The sequence below is a fragment of the Mauremys mutica genome, chromosome 15 (genome assembly GCF_020497125.1).
Source record: "Mauremys mutica isolate MM-2020 ecotype Southern chromosome 15, ASM2049712v1, whole genome shotgun sequence".
Classification (NCBI taxonomy): Eukaryota; Metazoa; Chordata; order Testudines; family Geoemydidae; genus Mauremys; species Mauremys mutica.
The window spans coordinates 9,779,435-9,795,961 of NC_059086.1; the positions used below are offsets into that span (position 1 = coordinate 9,779,435).

At 51.9% G+C, this 16,527-nt stretch overlaps 1 protein-coding gene across 1 annotated transcript in view; it reads left to right on the forward strand.

Annotated features, from left to right (window-relative positions):
• Positions 1-912: 912 nt before the first annotated feature.
• Positions 913-16,527, forward strand: part of LOC123350252 (deleted in malignant brain tumors 1 protein-like) — a 32,904-nt gene continuing 17,289 nt past the window's right edge. The window contains exons 1-4 of the mRNA XM_044988742.1: positions 913-1,042; positions 7,096-7,122; positions 9,200-9,529; positions 13,684-13,863. Coding sequence (XP_044844677.1) covers positions 7,101-7,122; positions 9,200-9,529; positions 13,684-13,863 — 532 coding nt within the window. The 5' untranslated portion in view covers positions 913-1,042; positions 7,096-7,100. The remainder of the gene's footprint in view (positions 1,043-7,095; positions 7,123-9,199; positions 9,530-13,683; positions 13,864-16,527) is intronic.

Genomic DNA, 16,527 nt, shown 5'->3' on the forward strand with positions numbered 1-16,527 from the left:
TGGGTTGTTTGGCTGCCCTCGCCCCATGCCAGGAGAGAGGGGAGGGGTCAAGGAGCAGTTGGGACCCTGGGACTGAGAGGGCCTCTAGCCAATCAGAGAACTCCAGACTAGGGCCAATGGATAGTAGCCAGTGCCCCAAGTCAGTCTGATTGACCAGGCAGCCAGGAGACAGCGAGAGCAGCCCCCGGGGAGGAGCTGGGAATGGAGCCAGGGGGAGAAAAGCCGTGTGAGAGGGTGGGAGGGGCTGAGTAAAGGCCCAGCCACATATGTGGGGGCTGGTGAGGGGGGCAGGGCTGGGGCCAGCAAGTGGGAGGAGGGTCAGTAAGGGGCCGGGGCCAGGGTTGGTGAGGGGCGGGGGCGGGGTCAGGGACTCTGAGAGGGTGGGGCCAGCAAGGGGGAGGGGTCAGGGTCGATGAGAGGCTGGGGCAGGGCCCAGGGTGAGAGTCCATGGCGGGGGTCAGGCCAGGATTGCTGAGGGGGGGTGGGTCACAGGTCAGTGAGGGTGAGAGGGTGAGGCCAGCAAGGGGGCGGGGTGAGGGTTGATGAGGGGTTGGGGGCGGGGCAGGGAGTAGGGCCAGTTAGCATGGTGAGGGTTGGTAACGGGGGCAGGGCGAGAGTCCATGGGGGGCCAGGCCAGGGTCAGTGGGGAGAGGGTTAGTGAGGGGGGCAGGGCCTGTGACTGGGGTAAGTGCAGTGGCGTAGCCAGGTTTTCAGTGTAGGGGGAGCTAAAAACATAAAAAAAGGCGCCCCCCTTGGCTCCCCCTCTGGCCACGCCCCCTTGGCTCCCCCTCTGGCAACGCCCCCAGACCAGACCTCCCCCCCAGCTCACCTTCCCTCCTGCGCTGCCGCCTGTCCCCGGCTCCTGTCCCAGCGCTTGGCTGTGACTGCACTGGCTGGCAGGCGCAGCTTCCACGCCGGCCTGCCGCCCCGTGGCTCCTCCGGCTGTGTGGGTGGCAGCGCCGGCCGGCAGGCGCCGCTTCTGCGCCTGACAGCCTGATGGGAAGCGGCTGCTTCCGCTGAATCCCGCCAGCTACGCTACTGGGTAAGTGTCGGCAAGTGGGGTGAGAGGCAGGGGGGCGGCAGGGCCAGGATCAGTCAGGAGGCGGAGTGAGGAGTGGTGAGTGGGGTGAGATTCAGTTAGGAGGGTGGGGGGTTGGACAAGGGTTCGTGAGGGGACAGGGCCATGTCGTGACACAGTGACAGGCCCAGCCTGGCAGAGCCCCACGGAGGGGAGCAAACCCAGCAGCAGAGGCAGGGGCTGCAGGGGGATGGGGGGCGCAGTGGTTCAGGACCTCACTGCGAGGGAGCAAGAGACAGGCAGAGACCCAGGGAGGGGGAGTGAGTGGGTAGCCGGGAGGGCCCAGAAACAGCCCCCCCCACACACACATACACACTGCCCTGAGACCTGCCATGCAGGGAGCTATGACTACCCTGGCCTGGGGCGTTTCCAGAAGCCCCTGAGCCAGGCTGATGACTGCAGCCAGCTCTGCACAGGCTTCTCTGACCTGGTCCTGAGGCAAGGCCCCTGCATTAGCTGTGCGTGGCCTGGACAAAGGCAGCCCCACCTCGCAGCAGGCCGGGAGTCCAGGGCTCAGAGGAGGACGGGTTTTTCTTTTCTCAATTTCTTTCCTTCTCAGTTGACTCATAGCTACAGGGGCTGAGCAGCCTGCTGCCCCGGTGAGTACTCGGCCGGGGCACTCACCGGTGTGGGAGGTGGGTCTTCGTCACTCACAAAAGCTACTGGGGAACAACATCTAGTAACCCACACCTTGGGGGAGAATATGTGGGGCTAGCACAAAAAGAGAAAAAAGGGGCGTCTGGACACTGCTGCAATAATTTGTGTGAAACGTCGAGGGAAGCCATACCCAGGGGATGGGACATCGCCCTCATCACACCCCCTTCTGGTGCTAGCAAACCAAAGAGCCAAATTTCAGCACCCCAGAGAAGAGACTGAAAGTGTGTTGGTTTGTATGTGTCAGGGCGGCTCTAGGTATTTTGCCGCCTCAAGCACGGCAGGCAGGCTGCCTTTGGCAGCTTGCCTGCGTGAGGTCCCCAGTCCCGTGAATTCGGCGGCAGCCTGCGGGAGGACCGCCGAAGCTGCGGGACCAGCGGACCATCCACAGGCATGCCGCCGAAGGCAGCCTGCCTGCCGCCCTCCCGGCGACCGGCAGAGCGCCCCCCCCCCCCGTGGCTTGCCGCCCCAGGCACACACTTGGCGTGCTGGTGCCTGGAGCTGCCCCGTATGTGTACAGAGTAAATAGTTCAGTATGCTTCCCATCCGGGTGTAGGCCGCAGTGTGATGTTTTGTTTAGTATATTTAAAAAACCTTTCAGCTGCTTAGTGTATTCTGTAGCCTGCTAACAAGTTTTCTCCTAGTTTCAGGCTCTTCCTGAGAGAGATAAATCTGTTGTATTTGAGTTGGCATTTTGTGTGTGTGCCCTTTTTAATAGCTTAGATGTGGATAAAGCTACTACCCCAGTTAGGGGAATGTTACTCATTGGGGATCTATCTAGTAGCTGGGCGGGAGCACTCCAGCTCACAGATGGAGCCAATGTGAATAAGAGGAGAAGCTGGGGAGGAGGTACTGTGGTGAGGGGACAAGGCAATTTGGAAGCCCCTTTGCCATTGTCTCCAGCGTTCAGGTTCAGTCCTGAGGTCTCACGAGTAGCTGTGAGGTCCCACAAGAGGGAGGATGTCAGGGACTCACAGGACTCGTGCTCTCTTAGCTCTATACGGTCCCTGGGAGGAATCTCCTTCAGTGCAACAGCCCTTCTCGGGGGTCCACTCTCCCTCGGGGGTTAAGCTGTAGGCCCCTCTGCCTCCTGGAACCGCACCCCTCTGAGCCCTCAGCATGTCTGTCTTTCACCGTGGGACCCCTCAGGGAGTCTACGCGCTCTGGACCTCTGGGGCCTCTCTCCCAGAGGGAATAATGCAACCCTGATCTCTAGACCGGAGTGACTCTCGGCCAGTGTAAAACAGGAGGGATTACTGAACGTCTGAACACAGCGCAGGCAGTTCTCAGGGACCTCGTGCCTAGCAACCCCCAGCACAGCACATCTAGGTCTTTCCTGCATCCGGGTGGGCTCTGGCTGCTCTCTCTCCCCAGTCCAGAAGCTCCCTCCTTCCAGCTGGGCATCTGATATCACCATCCCCCAAGCCCCGCCTCTGTCCTTTGTCATCTATCCCAGGTAAAGGGCCACCTGGGCCACCTCTCCTCTCAGCCTTTCCTGTCCTCTCATCCGTCCTTTGTTTCCCCTCTGGCTGGATCTGGCTGGTCAGATCACTAGGGTCCTCTCTCTGCAGCCCATTGTCCTCCCACTGGCCAGAACCGGCTGTGACTCTCTGAGGCCCAGCAATCATTGCAGGACTTGCCCTTCGACGGCGGGGCCCTATTTGTGGAGCAAACAGACAGCAAGTTGCATGGCCTCAAGGACTCCCGCACCACCCTGAAAACCCTGGGTCTTAACGTCCCAGCCCCAGCACGTAAGCAGGTCAAACTGCAGCAGCCTCAGGGCCAGGGGAAACAGCCTCAGCAGGACCAGCCCCATAAATGAGCCAAGGGTTACAAGCACCACCCAAGCCCATCCGCCTTCACCCTCTGCCCAGTCAGTCTCAACCCGTAAGAAGCAGGGGGCCACGATCCATCTTTCCTAGAGTTCTCCGACTGCCTTTCCCCTTTCCTCCCAGCTTGGACTGCTATAACTTCAGACCACTGGGTCCTCAGCACAGTGGAATGGGGTTATACCCTCCAGTTCCTTTCTACCCCCGCTTCCTATCCACCTTCCCTGTCCCTCTTCAGAGATTCCTCTCACGAGAGTCTCCTCATGCAGGAGGTAAAGGGATTACTACAGCTGGGTGCGGTGTAAGAAGTTCTTCTCGAGTACAGGAACCAGGGGTTCTATTCCCGGTACTTTTTAATCCCAAAGGCCAAGGGGGGTCTATGGCCCATTCTGGACCTGTGAGACCTCAACGAGTACCTACAGAAGCTAAAGTTCCGCATGGTCGTTGTTTCTGTGGTGAACTGGCCAATGCAGTTCAGGATATCTCCAGGGCTAGTCACAGCTGTGTCAGGTGACTTCAGCTCTGGGCAGGATTGAAGGGGATTGTAAGTCCCTTCGGAGATGCCTGAGACATCAGCTCTTGCGTCAGTTTTACAGTCAATTGTCTTGCCATGAACATTCAGTTTCACTCTCCAGCCAGGCTCTATGTCATCACAAGCGATGGATCCCGGAAACAACGGCTCTTGATTGTCTGTAATCTGAGTCAGCTCCTATAATGATGCTGGTTCTGGTGGGACCCGAGAGTGCCAATTCAGGACAAATTGCTTAAAGCAGGGCAGTTACAGCCCAAGGCTGGGGTTTCTATGCACACAAAGGCAAACCAAACTAGCCAGAGCGGACTTTAGTTTTACCCCACTGGCTAACCACTAGTCACACAAGCAATTTCCTTAGACACTCCAGTTTCCCAGTACCACCACCAGTGCCCCACTCGTTATGGGGACAAATGGTTATGAAAACCAATGCCCCAGTAAAAGAAAAAGGGTTCTCCTGGTTCCAAAGGACCAATCCCCAGACCCAGGTCAATATACAAATCAGATCTTACCCAAAATTATGCTGTTGCCAATCCTTTAGAATCTAAAATCTAAAGGTTTATTCATAAAAGGAAAAAGATATAGATGAGAGCTCGAATTGGTTAAATGGAATCAGTTACATACAGTAATGGCAAAGTTCTTGGTTCAGGCTTGTAGCAGTGATAGAATAAACTGCAGGTTTAAATCAAGTCTCTGGAACAGCCACAGCTGGGATGGGTCATTTGTTCCTTTGTTTAGACTAGAGCTTCAGTTTGTAGCAAAGTACCTCCAGAGGCATGAAGCAGGATTGAAGACAAGATGGAGGAGCTGCAGCAGTCTTTTATCATGTGGCCTCTCTTTCTTTGTTTCAAAGACACATGAAAAGAAAAAGCCTTAGGGTTCTGTCCATAGGCATGTCCCTGCATACCTTGCTGAGTCACAAGGTGTATCCGCCTTCTTTCAGCGGGTCAGTTGTATAGCTGATGGTCCTTAATGGGCCATTAAGCAGGCTAGGCAGAGCTGACACCAACTTGTCTGGGGTGTCACCCAGAAGCATAGCACATGTTTGAAATACAGACAATATAGAGCCGATATTCAGAACTTCAACTACAAAAAATGATACACATATAGACAGCATAATCATAACCAGCAAACCATAACCTCTCCATAGACCCCTTACACGGCAACCTTTATACAATATTTGCTGCAAATATATAACAGTGGTCGCAACAGTGATCTATACAGATTATGTCAATGATGTCACAGCTCCATTACTGCTTTGGTGCTGCAAACAGCTGCAAAATGTCCATATTTCATGCAAATATTACACCGTGTGTCTCTGGCTGGACATTATCATCTCTTGGACTAGGGCATTTTCTTTGTGCATGTAGGCCGGGATTTGTCCCTCCTAGTCTGGGTGTTCTATCTCCTGGCCTCAGGGGACTTACCACGCAAATATCTATTTATAGCTTCTAAGGATACAGCTACACTGGAGAGTTTATAGCAGTGGAGCCGCAGCGATGCAGTGGTGCTGCTGTAAGCTCTCTAATGTAACCACTCTGAGCTGACGGGAGAGCTCTCCAGTCGGCTTAACTACTCCAGCCCCGTGAGCGGCGGTAGCTACATCGGTGGGAGAGCTTCTTCTGCCCACATAGCGCTGTCCACACTGGTGCTTAGGTCGGTGTAACTTACATCGCTCAGGTCGGGGGGGGTGGATTTTCAGACCCTGATTGACATACGTTCTACCGCAGCAAGTGCTAGTGTAGACATTGCCTAAGCTAATTTCACGTTTTTCAACTTGCTCCTGCCTTTTGTTCTGTTGTTTGACTAATTCAGACTGGTTTGCTATTTGAATAGCTGGGGCTAGAGTTAAATCTCTCTTCAGTTGTAGCTGCTGTGAAAGGATTTTATCTGTTAACCCAATAACCAGCTTGTCTGTGATATTTTCAAGCTTTGCATTCCCAAAATCACAGTTTTCAGCCTATCTATGCGGAGCTCTTATAAAACATTCCAAACTTTCCCCTGGCACTTGAGTTCTCTGGTGAAAACAAGATCGTCCATAAGCCGCATTTCTCTGAGATATAAAGTACGCATCAAACATAGCCAGAGCCCTTTCATAGTCACCTTTGTGACTGTCTTCAGTAATGTGAAAGGATTTAAAGATATGCTCTGCCAGCTTCCCGTAGCCGACACTAAAGAAGATACCTGCATCTCTCCAGTGTCTTTGTGCAGCTTGGCAGCAACGTGAAATCTTGTGAAATCTTGTTTCCAGTGTGTCCATGGTGAAGTTTGTGAAAGCGGAAGTTCTCTGGGGGCACTGAAGAGTGGCCTGGTGACGAGATCCTACAACCTTTGTAGCTTTGTTCTATTTCTGTTCTTAGTTTACTCCAGACACCGTCGTGTTCTTCTGTACCACACACGGACTGGTCACAGAGTTTGCTTTTACAGACCACGATCCTTTAAAGCTCTGCCAGGCATGGCTGAGGTTAGCTTTAAAAAAGGTATTTTACACACATCGCCACCTAGTGGCTGAGCAGTATAATGCAGTTTAGCGCTCCATTACTCAGCGTGTGAGGCTGTCACACTCCAGGTCTGGGGGAAGCCAGGCCTGAGGGGAGCAGGGTGTGGGGGTCCTTCGGAGGTGCAGGCAGTGTGAAAGCAGGTGGCTGAGTTTGGAAGGTCTGGTGCAGTGTCACTGGTTCTGACGTTGCTCACCGGGTCTTGTCTTTTGCCGGCTAATTAGGGCTCTTCTGCGCGGGAAACATTACAGTAGCACAGTGGCAGCTCTGCAGCTACAGCACTTCTGTGTAGATGCTACCGACGCCGACAGGAGGGGCAGGAGGGTCAGTCCACCTCCCTGAAAGGCAGTAGATAGGTCACTGAAATACAACATGCAGCTGAGTCTTTTCTCTCAGTGCATCACGAGATGGCAGGGGAGAGCTCACTTACATCAGCCAGTGTTTGGAGATCCCCAAGGTGACCAGCCATGGAGACAGAGACTTACCTCTCTCTTTGCTTTCTTTCAGCTTCCATGACAGGATTCCCCATGACAGGTAAATACAAACATTCGGAGAGGGTGTGGGGGGGTCTGTCCATATGTGTGGGGTGCATGCTGCAGTGTGCAGCTATCTCATAAATTGGGGTGAGGAAGGGCAGAGTTAAGGCTATTTAATCTAGTCGTTCAAGTGTAGGACCTGGGTTCAGCCCATCACTTCCTCCGTTTCCCCACCAGTGAATTGTTAACAAAGCAGGCAGAGTGAGCAGAGCACAGGGCATCCTGGCTGTGGGGTACCTATGGAAAGGCCCCAGCCATTCAGCATCTCAAGGGCTCATCCTTACCCAGTAAGGCCAATTGAAATTTAGACTCTGGCAGCGGCTGGCTGGGCCACGTCAGTCTGGGGTGACCCCAAATTTACCCTGGGATATGATCTGCCTCAACAGATGTTTTTGCCTTTAGTTATTGTTAGAGCTGTTTCAGCTCAGCCCTGGCTGTGGCTGGTGAATGGCCCCACCCCTACAAGAGCAAGGGGAGGTGCTGTGTACCTACACTGGGGCACTGTGATGCTAGCTGGGGCCTGCGGGAGGTGGGGGTGGGGTACCAGGAGCTGGGCTGCCGTGGTGCCTTCGCCACAGGATAGTGCTCAGTTCAGCACAGGGCCGGCCCTGTCTGTCTGTGGAATATAGAGGAGCAGAGTCAGCCCCAGTCAGGGCCAGTGGAGGCTTTTGGGGGAGCAGAACTACAGCCCCGTGAGGCTGCTGCTGTTGGCTCTGGCCAGGCAGGGTCATTGGGGCGCAGACGGGGAGGGAGCCGAGGCAGGGGCAAAGGGCAGTTCAGTCTCCTGACCAGTTTTTCCCATTTGCCCCTCGGCTGGGAGCCACTTAGACTGAGGGCTGGCCTGGCCTGCACCCACCTGTCCTGTCATGGAGGGGAATTAACCCCAGCAGCTCATTTCACATTTTGGGCATCAGAGAGCTGCTATGGCTGCGACTTCCACTCACTACCAGCTTGGACCCAGGGCCCCAGATGTGAAAGCCCAAGTGCCTGTTCCCCCCACAGCAGCCACTGGGCTGAGCTGGGACGAAACGGGAAATGGTGCCCTCCGGGGGAGAAGCCCCAGGTCTCCTTCCCCCAGTGTACTGCATCAGCTCATCCCCCTCACACAGGCTGTACTGGAGCCAGCATCTGCTGGGGGGAAAGACCTTGTGTCCCATTCTCCATCCCACAAGTCAGCCATTCCCCCCTACCTGGGGCTGGATCAGAGCTGGTGACCTTGTGAGGGGACCCCCCCAGTGTCCTATTCTCAGCCCCCCTGAGCCAACCAGTCTGAATGGGAGCCAGAATAAATGATAGGGAACAATCCCCATATTGCTTTCCTCTAGCCCAGTGGTCCCCAACTCAGTGTCCGCGGGTGCCATGGTGCCCGCCTGGGCATTTATGTGCATCCGCCTAGTGCCCAGCAGGGGAGAGAAACTGTGGCCCCGTGCCTGCCGGGGACAGAGAACTCTGGGGCTGCAGGCTGCGGGCACCGGTGTTCTCTGTCCCTGGCAGGCGCGGGGCTGCAGCTTCTCTCCAGCTTCTCTGGGGCTGCAGGCTGCGGGCGCCGGTGTTCTTTGTCCCTAGCAGGCGCAGGGCCGCGGCGTAAGCCGGAGAGAAGTCGGGGCCCCGCGCCTGCCAGGGGCAGAGAATTCCGGGGCTGCAGGCTTCATTCTATGTTAAAATAAGAATAATAAATATATTTGGACCAGCAGCTCAACAATGTTTAACTTTTTTAAAATAAATAAGATGAAAACTTTTTATGATATTTATTTTGTAAAAACTCCTTAATTTTTCTTACAGGTAGATAAAAAAGAGCAAATTCACATAGTCGGGTGAAAGAGTAATTGCCGAATAATTGAATTAATACCTTTTACATGTAAAATGACCCTTTTTATCGTATGGATTCATATATTATGTATATTAAATATGATGCTTTTCCTATTATTTAATGTACAAATACAAAATAAGCCTTGAAAAATGGTTGGCACCCACCACACTCTTCTGAAACCATGAATGTGCTACTGGCCACAAAAAGGTTGGGGACCACTGCTCTAGCCCATCCCTGAATGTTTATCCCCTTGGGGTATTTGCAGGCGCAGGCATCCCAGAACTAACTTATCTACGACTGGTGAATGGACCGAGTCACTGCGCTGGAAGAGTCGAGCTGCTTCACAACCAGCTGTGGGGAACCGTGTGTGATGACTTCTGGGATTTAGATGAGGCCAGAGTCGTGTGCAGGCAGCTGGGCTGTGGGACGGCGTTATCAGCCCCACGTGGGTCTCGTTATGGACAAGGAACTGACCGTATGTGGCTGGATGAGGTTTACTGCACAGGGAGAGAAGCTGTCCTCTCTAACTGCTGGGCTCCGCCTTGGGGAGAGCGTAACTGTACCAGCAGAAAAGATGCCGGTGTTGTGTGCTCAGGTAACCTTCTTCTACCACCGTGCGCGTTGCAGGGAGGAGGGTGGGAAGCTCATTACCGGGATTGTCCCCTCACAGCCAGTGCTCACCCCAGCATAGTGCTTGGGGTCTCTGCTTCAAGGAGCAATATGGCGGGTCCAGTAGGGAGCGCTCTCCTCTCAGTCTGTGCTGACCCTAATTCCCCTGTGCGGTTCTATGGGCCTGTGCTGCAGGGAGCGGTGTGGGGGCTCAGTAGGGGATGCTCACGCTCTGCCCTTTAAGTCAGTGCTGGCGCCAGTACCCTAGTGCAGTGCCAAAGGGCCTGTGCTGGAGGTATGGGGACTGGGTGGCAGTAGGGGGCACTCTTCCTTTGCAGTTGTGCTGACACCAATGCCCCAATGTGGTGCTATGGGCCCCTGGCATGAGGAAGCCTTGTCTGTGCCCACTGGGGTTCAGCTCCCTGACTCTCCCGGCCACAGGCGACACAAGCCGTGCTGTTTAGGCCTCATAGGGTGGCCTCTTTCCGGGTTGGCAATAGGCACATTCCACCCTCAGCCCTCCACGTGTCCAACTGCAGTGCCAAGCTCCTGTCCCACTGGGCATTCACAGCAGTCATAGATCTGCTGCTCCCAAAGGAACAGGGTCCCAAGGAGACCAGCTCCACCTGCCATCTCTGCCCCAATCAACACACAGCTCTAGATCTCTTCATAGTCACACCAAGGACAAGTGATTTCACAGAGTGTAGAGATTTGAGGGGTACCAAGGGAGAAGGCTTGGAAAGAAATGGTTCCATGGCCAATAAAATCGTACCACGCTGACTAGAGCCTGGACTCATTGAATGAGATACTTTTCTGTCTGGTAGAGCAACGCTCACCCCACAGTCCTTCCAGGGTTTTACTCCAGGCCTGGCTGTGATCTCCTGTTCCTGAGCCAAACGCTGTCAGTTGCCTCCTGAGTGAAAGCAGGGCTGCCCAGAAGATTCAGGGGGCCTGGGGCAAAGCAATTTTGGGGGCCCCTTTCACAAAAAAGTTGCAATATTATAGAATACTATATTCTTGTCAGGGCCCCTGTGGGGCCCAGGGCCTGGGGCAAATTGCCCCACTTGCCGCCCCCCGGGCAGCCCTGGGTGAAAGGGAGCTCTTGTCCCCTCTCCTCTTTCTTTGTAGGTACAGACCATTGTCTCTTCCCAGAGGAGGTCTCTCTTCAGAGAGTTGTGCTGAGGGTCCTTGGTCTTTGCAAGTTCTCAGGCCCCCAGTGGGCCCAGACAGTGAATATAGCCTGTCTCCACGGCTGTGCTTTGTTCTATGTGCTGATTGGCTCAGCCGAAGGGATTGCCATGGCGCAGGTGACAAGCTTCACTTCAACACTTCTAGAGCCTCATATTCCACATTTTACATCTCTCTTAAACTATGTCCCATCCAAACATCTTGCCCCTATTAGGGCTACAAGTGGGCTGCTGACTCTTGGTAGAGACCTCACATGACACCTCTGATAAACTATTGTGCATATATCTCACCCAGGGGATCCCCATGAAACTCTAGGCATCCCTGTGCCCTCTGCCAGTTGGCGTCTAGTTATCTCTGGGCCAGACTCCTCTGCGGAACAACGGGGACCTGGGTAACTGCAGCATCCACTGAGTGGATTTGGTGTCAACGGAGCCTGCAGCCGCTCACTGAAACTGAAAATCCAGGGCCAATTTCACAAGAGTGAAAAGTTCCTAATCACTGTGTTCTGGCAGATTTGCATCTCTGGAAATTAGCTGTGAACCTGTAATTTTCCCAAGAGCTGAGACACAGGACATGTGATTCTTCCTCACTTCCTGTCCTACACAGGCTACATAGTTCCCTGTCCTGTTTCTCAGCTGCCCTGTCCTACTCCAGAAGTGGCTGCATGTCAGTGGGGGGAGTCTTCTTCTTTTGTGTATGTCACAAGTCGATATCTATGTAACCCTTCTGCCAATGGCGTCGGAAGCGACATGGGCCGGGTTCAATATCTAGGGGTTCCTTTCCAGCAATATAACACAGATCCGGCTTGAGCCCCCACCCAGTAACCTGGGCAATTATGCAGCAACCCCTGGGTGCTTCTACAAGGCAAAGCTTCCCCTCTTGCAAGCACAGAGTCTCAGTGCAGAAAAGAAACTTTTTAATAAAAGGAGGGAAGCCTCCCAGCATTAACTTGGGAAAATGCCACAAATAGGATTTATAAACATAAAACCATGAGCAAAACACCTCCCTCAGAGTACGTTGGGCAGTGTGTTTTGCTTCAGGATCTTGAGACGAGCAACCAAAAGTGCCTTTAAGGTGCCCGTCCCTTCTCCCTCCACCGCACCCCACTCACTGTGGTTGTCCTTGGTTAGTGAAGACCCAGAGTTCAGAGGTGCACCTGTGTGAGTTCAGCTCCCACCATGGGGGCGGGGAGGAGAGCGCCTGGCTCGCTCTGCTGTCTGGGTGCTTGCTCTGGTGGCAGCTGCCCTGCCAGCCACTCACCACTCTGCTCACCCTCACCTTCTGCTGCCCCCGGCCTCTCTACTGTGACCTCTGCAGGTCGCTCTCTTGAGGCTCCATCCAGCTCTCAGTGACTGTCAGCTGCTAGTGGGGAAACCTCAGTGCTGAAGCAGGCTGGGCAGAAACACTGTCTCACAGCAGGTGATTTCAGCTCTAGTGATCACCTAAACCAAAAAGACTCCTAATGGAGCCTTCATTAACTCTATCTTTGAAGAGCAGTGAGGGGCAGATTAAACCATGTCTAGACCCCTCAGCTGGAACACCCATCTCCACCCCATCTCACTGTTGATAGGGGTCTGGTGTCTGAGCCTCCTGGTTAGTGAGTTCAGTTCAGTTGTGGGTGAGCCCCTCTGTCAGAACAGGTTAAAGCCAGTTCTGCTGCCCTTTACTGAGACAATCAGGACAACAACATTTCACTACCCCTGCGTTTAAGTACTACAGTGATTCGTAACCCAGCACCAGCCAACACAGCTCCGTCTGCTAGATATTTAGGCAGCATGGGTGTGTTCATGTAAACACAGTCTGGTCCTGAAGCCTTTTCCTCTCTCCAGCTCATCACTATCTGTCAGGGGAGAGCTCATTCCCACCATGCTTACCTCAAGCTTGTTCAGCCACCTGACTGTGCATCCTTGAGGTCCAGACTGCTAATGATACTTTTCTCCTCCACAACATGTGACTGTCTGTATTACTGCCCCACAGGCACACTGAGAGGATTGGCCTAAGTCAAATCTCTGCATTGCAGCAGTCCCTCTGACCAGGCCAGTCAGGGGCCCATTAAGCCTAGCCTAGGATCTACATCCCAGGTTGCAAATAGGCAGATACAAGTTAGGGCTTCTGAAAATCCATCAGCACGGCAGTCTCTATCTCAGAGTTTCTGCCCCTCAGTGAGGAAACAACTGTCAGCCCAGCTCTGTCATCATTCATCTGAGACTGGGACTGGGCTGGCAGCACTAGACACAAGTGCAGCAATGGCTGCCACAAAACGATGTTGCCAAGTCAGTCGTGGCAAGTCAGCAGGAAGCGCAGGGGCAGGTGTTTGCTTCAGGAGGGGGCCGATCTGCTTGTAGGAAGTGTGCATTGCCTCTGCCCTGGTCGCAACCATTGTCAGCCTGGTGCCCAGCAGGTTCCTGCCAGGCGTCCCTGCGCTCCAGGCAGATCTACGGGGGATGGACTCTGGGTGAGGTTTTCAGAGAGCTATGGAGCCAACACATGTAAATTCAATGCTGATGTCACGCTAAGGCAACCACTAATAAGATGGGTGACTGTGTTCAGCTGCCAATCACCGAGATGCTTGTGCCAGTATCTGCCCTGCAGCCCTGCACAGTATCGCACTGGAGCGAATACCAGCGCCAGGAGTGAGGGTGTAAATCTGCTCCCCAGGAGATTCCTGCCAGCAGTGCGGGGGGTGATCTTTTTAAGTGCTGTAGTGAGAGAAGTAGGCCAGACAGCCATCCAGTCTGCCTAATTAGGTGACAGCTGGCTGGGAGGGGAGTGGAAAAACTTCAACATTGGCCATGTGATTAGCCTGGTCAGTGGTGGGGAGCCCTTGACAGGCAGTTGCTGTGTGCAGAGACCGGTCAGATCTGTTGGCAGGAGACGCTACGTTCCCCAGTGACACAAGAGATCAGATGCACAGGAACCTCCCTAAGTGTTTATTCCCTTGGATGTTTGCAGGCTCCAACATCTCAGAAGTGGCTGAGCTCCGACTAGTGAATGGTTCAAGTCACTGCACTGGGAGAGTCGAGGTGTTTCACAACCTGCAGTGGGGAACCGTGTGTGATGACAGCTGGGACTTACAGGATGCTGGAGTTGTGTGCAGGCAGCTGGGCTGTGGGACGGCACTATCAACCCCAGGTCAGGCTCAGTTTGGGAGAGGATCTGATCGTATTTGGCTGGGTAATGTCCGCTGCACAGGGACAGAAGCTGCCCTTTCCCAATGCAGGGCTCATCCTTGGGGACACAGTAACTGTACCCATGGAGAAGTTGCTGGTGTTGTGTGCTCAGGTAAGTTGCATCCATCACGTGACTGTGGGTGGTGGAGGGATTGGGCTGGGAAGCTTTCAGCACAGACCCAGCTCTCCTGTCTGAGTCAGCGCTGACCCTGGTGCACCAGCATGGTGCTAAGGGCCTGTACTGCAGGGAGCCGATTCGGCATCACAGTAAGTGTTGCTCTTCCCATGGTGTCAGTGCTGACTGCATTTCCCCCACACAGTTCTTCAGTAGGCAGCTGTATTTGTGCTTCAGGCTGACCGGATGTAAATATACAACTTGAACCTGTGGATTGCCACGTACACGCAGGGGCGAAAAAAAATGCAGGCCTGTTATTTACCAGGCTGCACGTGGCAATAGACTATATTGGTAAGGGATGCAAGGAGAATATGGGTCACAATGCAAACTGCAGACACACACACACAACTAAAGTTAATCAATTTAAAGTTTTATTGGGGATAATTACAAGGGGTAAGGGAGCAGCGTATGATTAGCTAATAGAGTTAATGAAACTTAAAACACACAATGACTAAAATATCTACTAACAATATTTATAAACAAAGATGCAGCATTTAGTAATAACCGATACTTACAAATACAAACCAACGCATAACGACCGGCAAACGTAGAAACTCTGTTTGAAACACGTGAGCTGAGAGAGAGGCTTCGAGGTGATCAGGCTCGGTTACGGGTGTACACAGGATACACAGGATTCGTTTTTCTTTCTCCTCTCCCTGCCTGCACATGGCAGGCAGGCCTAAAGTACCAACTATGACATCATAGAAGTGTCATAGGGGACGGGGCCCAAAACCTGTTTGTGTTCGTTTCTGATTGGCACAAGCAAAGTTTACACCAAGTAGGGGAGCAGTTGCCTTAAAGTCTGGCTTTGCCCCCAAAAGGTGAGGAAATGCATATTGTTTTAGAATGCGTTCAACACTGAATGACAAAAGAAGAGGCCAGGGCAATACCGGTATGGGCAAGTTTTACAGGATGCAGACAGGAACTCATCTCAACAGAACCTTCAGATGACACGTTGATATATTCTTGGTTCTTGAAGTGTTCTTCACTTTGGTTGGTTTTTGAGGCCTTTGAGGGGAAAAATTGTTGCATTGTTTTTTGTCTTTTCATTTGCACTCTTACCTGCAACATATAAAAGAGATATCAATAAATTAAATGTTTTGTTAGAATAATGCAAATTTAACATAAGGATAATGCAAAGTACACCAAAACACATAACAGTTCCAGATTTCTAAAACAAATGTAATTTATTTAAAAAAATTTAATTTAAATTGACTTTAAAAAATTAAGCCATCATGGGATAAGAGGGAAGTCCTTTCATGGATCAGTAACTGGTTAAAAGATGGGAAACAAAAGGTTAGGAATAAATTATCATCAGTTTTCAGAATGGAGAGAGATAAATAGTGCTATCCCTGAGGGGTCGTCAGTACTGGGACCATTACTGTTCAACATATTCATAAGTTATCTGGAAAAATGGGTAAACAGTGAGCTGGCAAAATTTGCAGATGATACAAAACTATTCAAGATAGTTAAGTCCAAAGCAGACTGTGAAGAGCTACAAAGGGATTTCACAAAACTGGTTGACTAGGCAACAAAATAGCAGATGAAATTCAATATAAGGAAAATATAATGCAAAGTAATGCACATTGGAAAACATAATCACAACTATACATCCCAAATCATGGGGTCTAAATTAGCTGTTAACACTCAAGAAAGAGATGTTGGAGTCATTGTGGATGGTCCTCCGAAAATATCCACTCAATGTGCAGCGGCAGTCAAAAAACCAAACAGAATGTTGGGAATCATTAAGAAAGGGATAGATAAGAAAGAAAATATCATATTGCCTCTATATAAATCCATGGTACGTGCACATCTTGAATGCTGTGTGCAGATCTGGTCACTCCATCCCCAAAAAGATCTATTGAAATTGGAAAAGGTATAAAGACTGGCAACTAACATGATTAGGGGTATGAAACAGGAGGAGAGATTAAAATGGCTGGGAATTTTCAGATTAGAAAAGAGACAACTAAGCGGGGATATGTTAGAGGTCTATAAAATCTTGACTGGTGTGAAGAAAGTGAATAAGGGAGTGTTATTTAATCTTCAAATAACACAAAAACTAGCAGTCACCCAATGAAATTAATAGGCAACAGGTTTAAAAAAAAACAAAAGGAAGTACTTCTTCACACAACATAAAGTCAACCCATGGAACTTTTTACCAGGGGATGCTGTGAAGACCAAAAGTATAACAGGATTTAAAAAAAAACCTAGCTAAATTCCTGGAGAATAGGTCCATCAGTGGCTATTAGCCAGGATGGGGAGGGATGCAACGCCATGCTCTGAGTGTCCCTAGCCTGTTTGCCATGGGCAACAGGGGATGGATCACTTGATAGTTACCTGTTCTGTTCATTCCCTCTGAAGCACCTGGCCTTGACCACTGTTGGAAGGCAGGATCCTGGACAATATGGACCATTGGTATGACCCAGTATGGCCATTCTTATGTAAAAACTA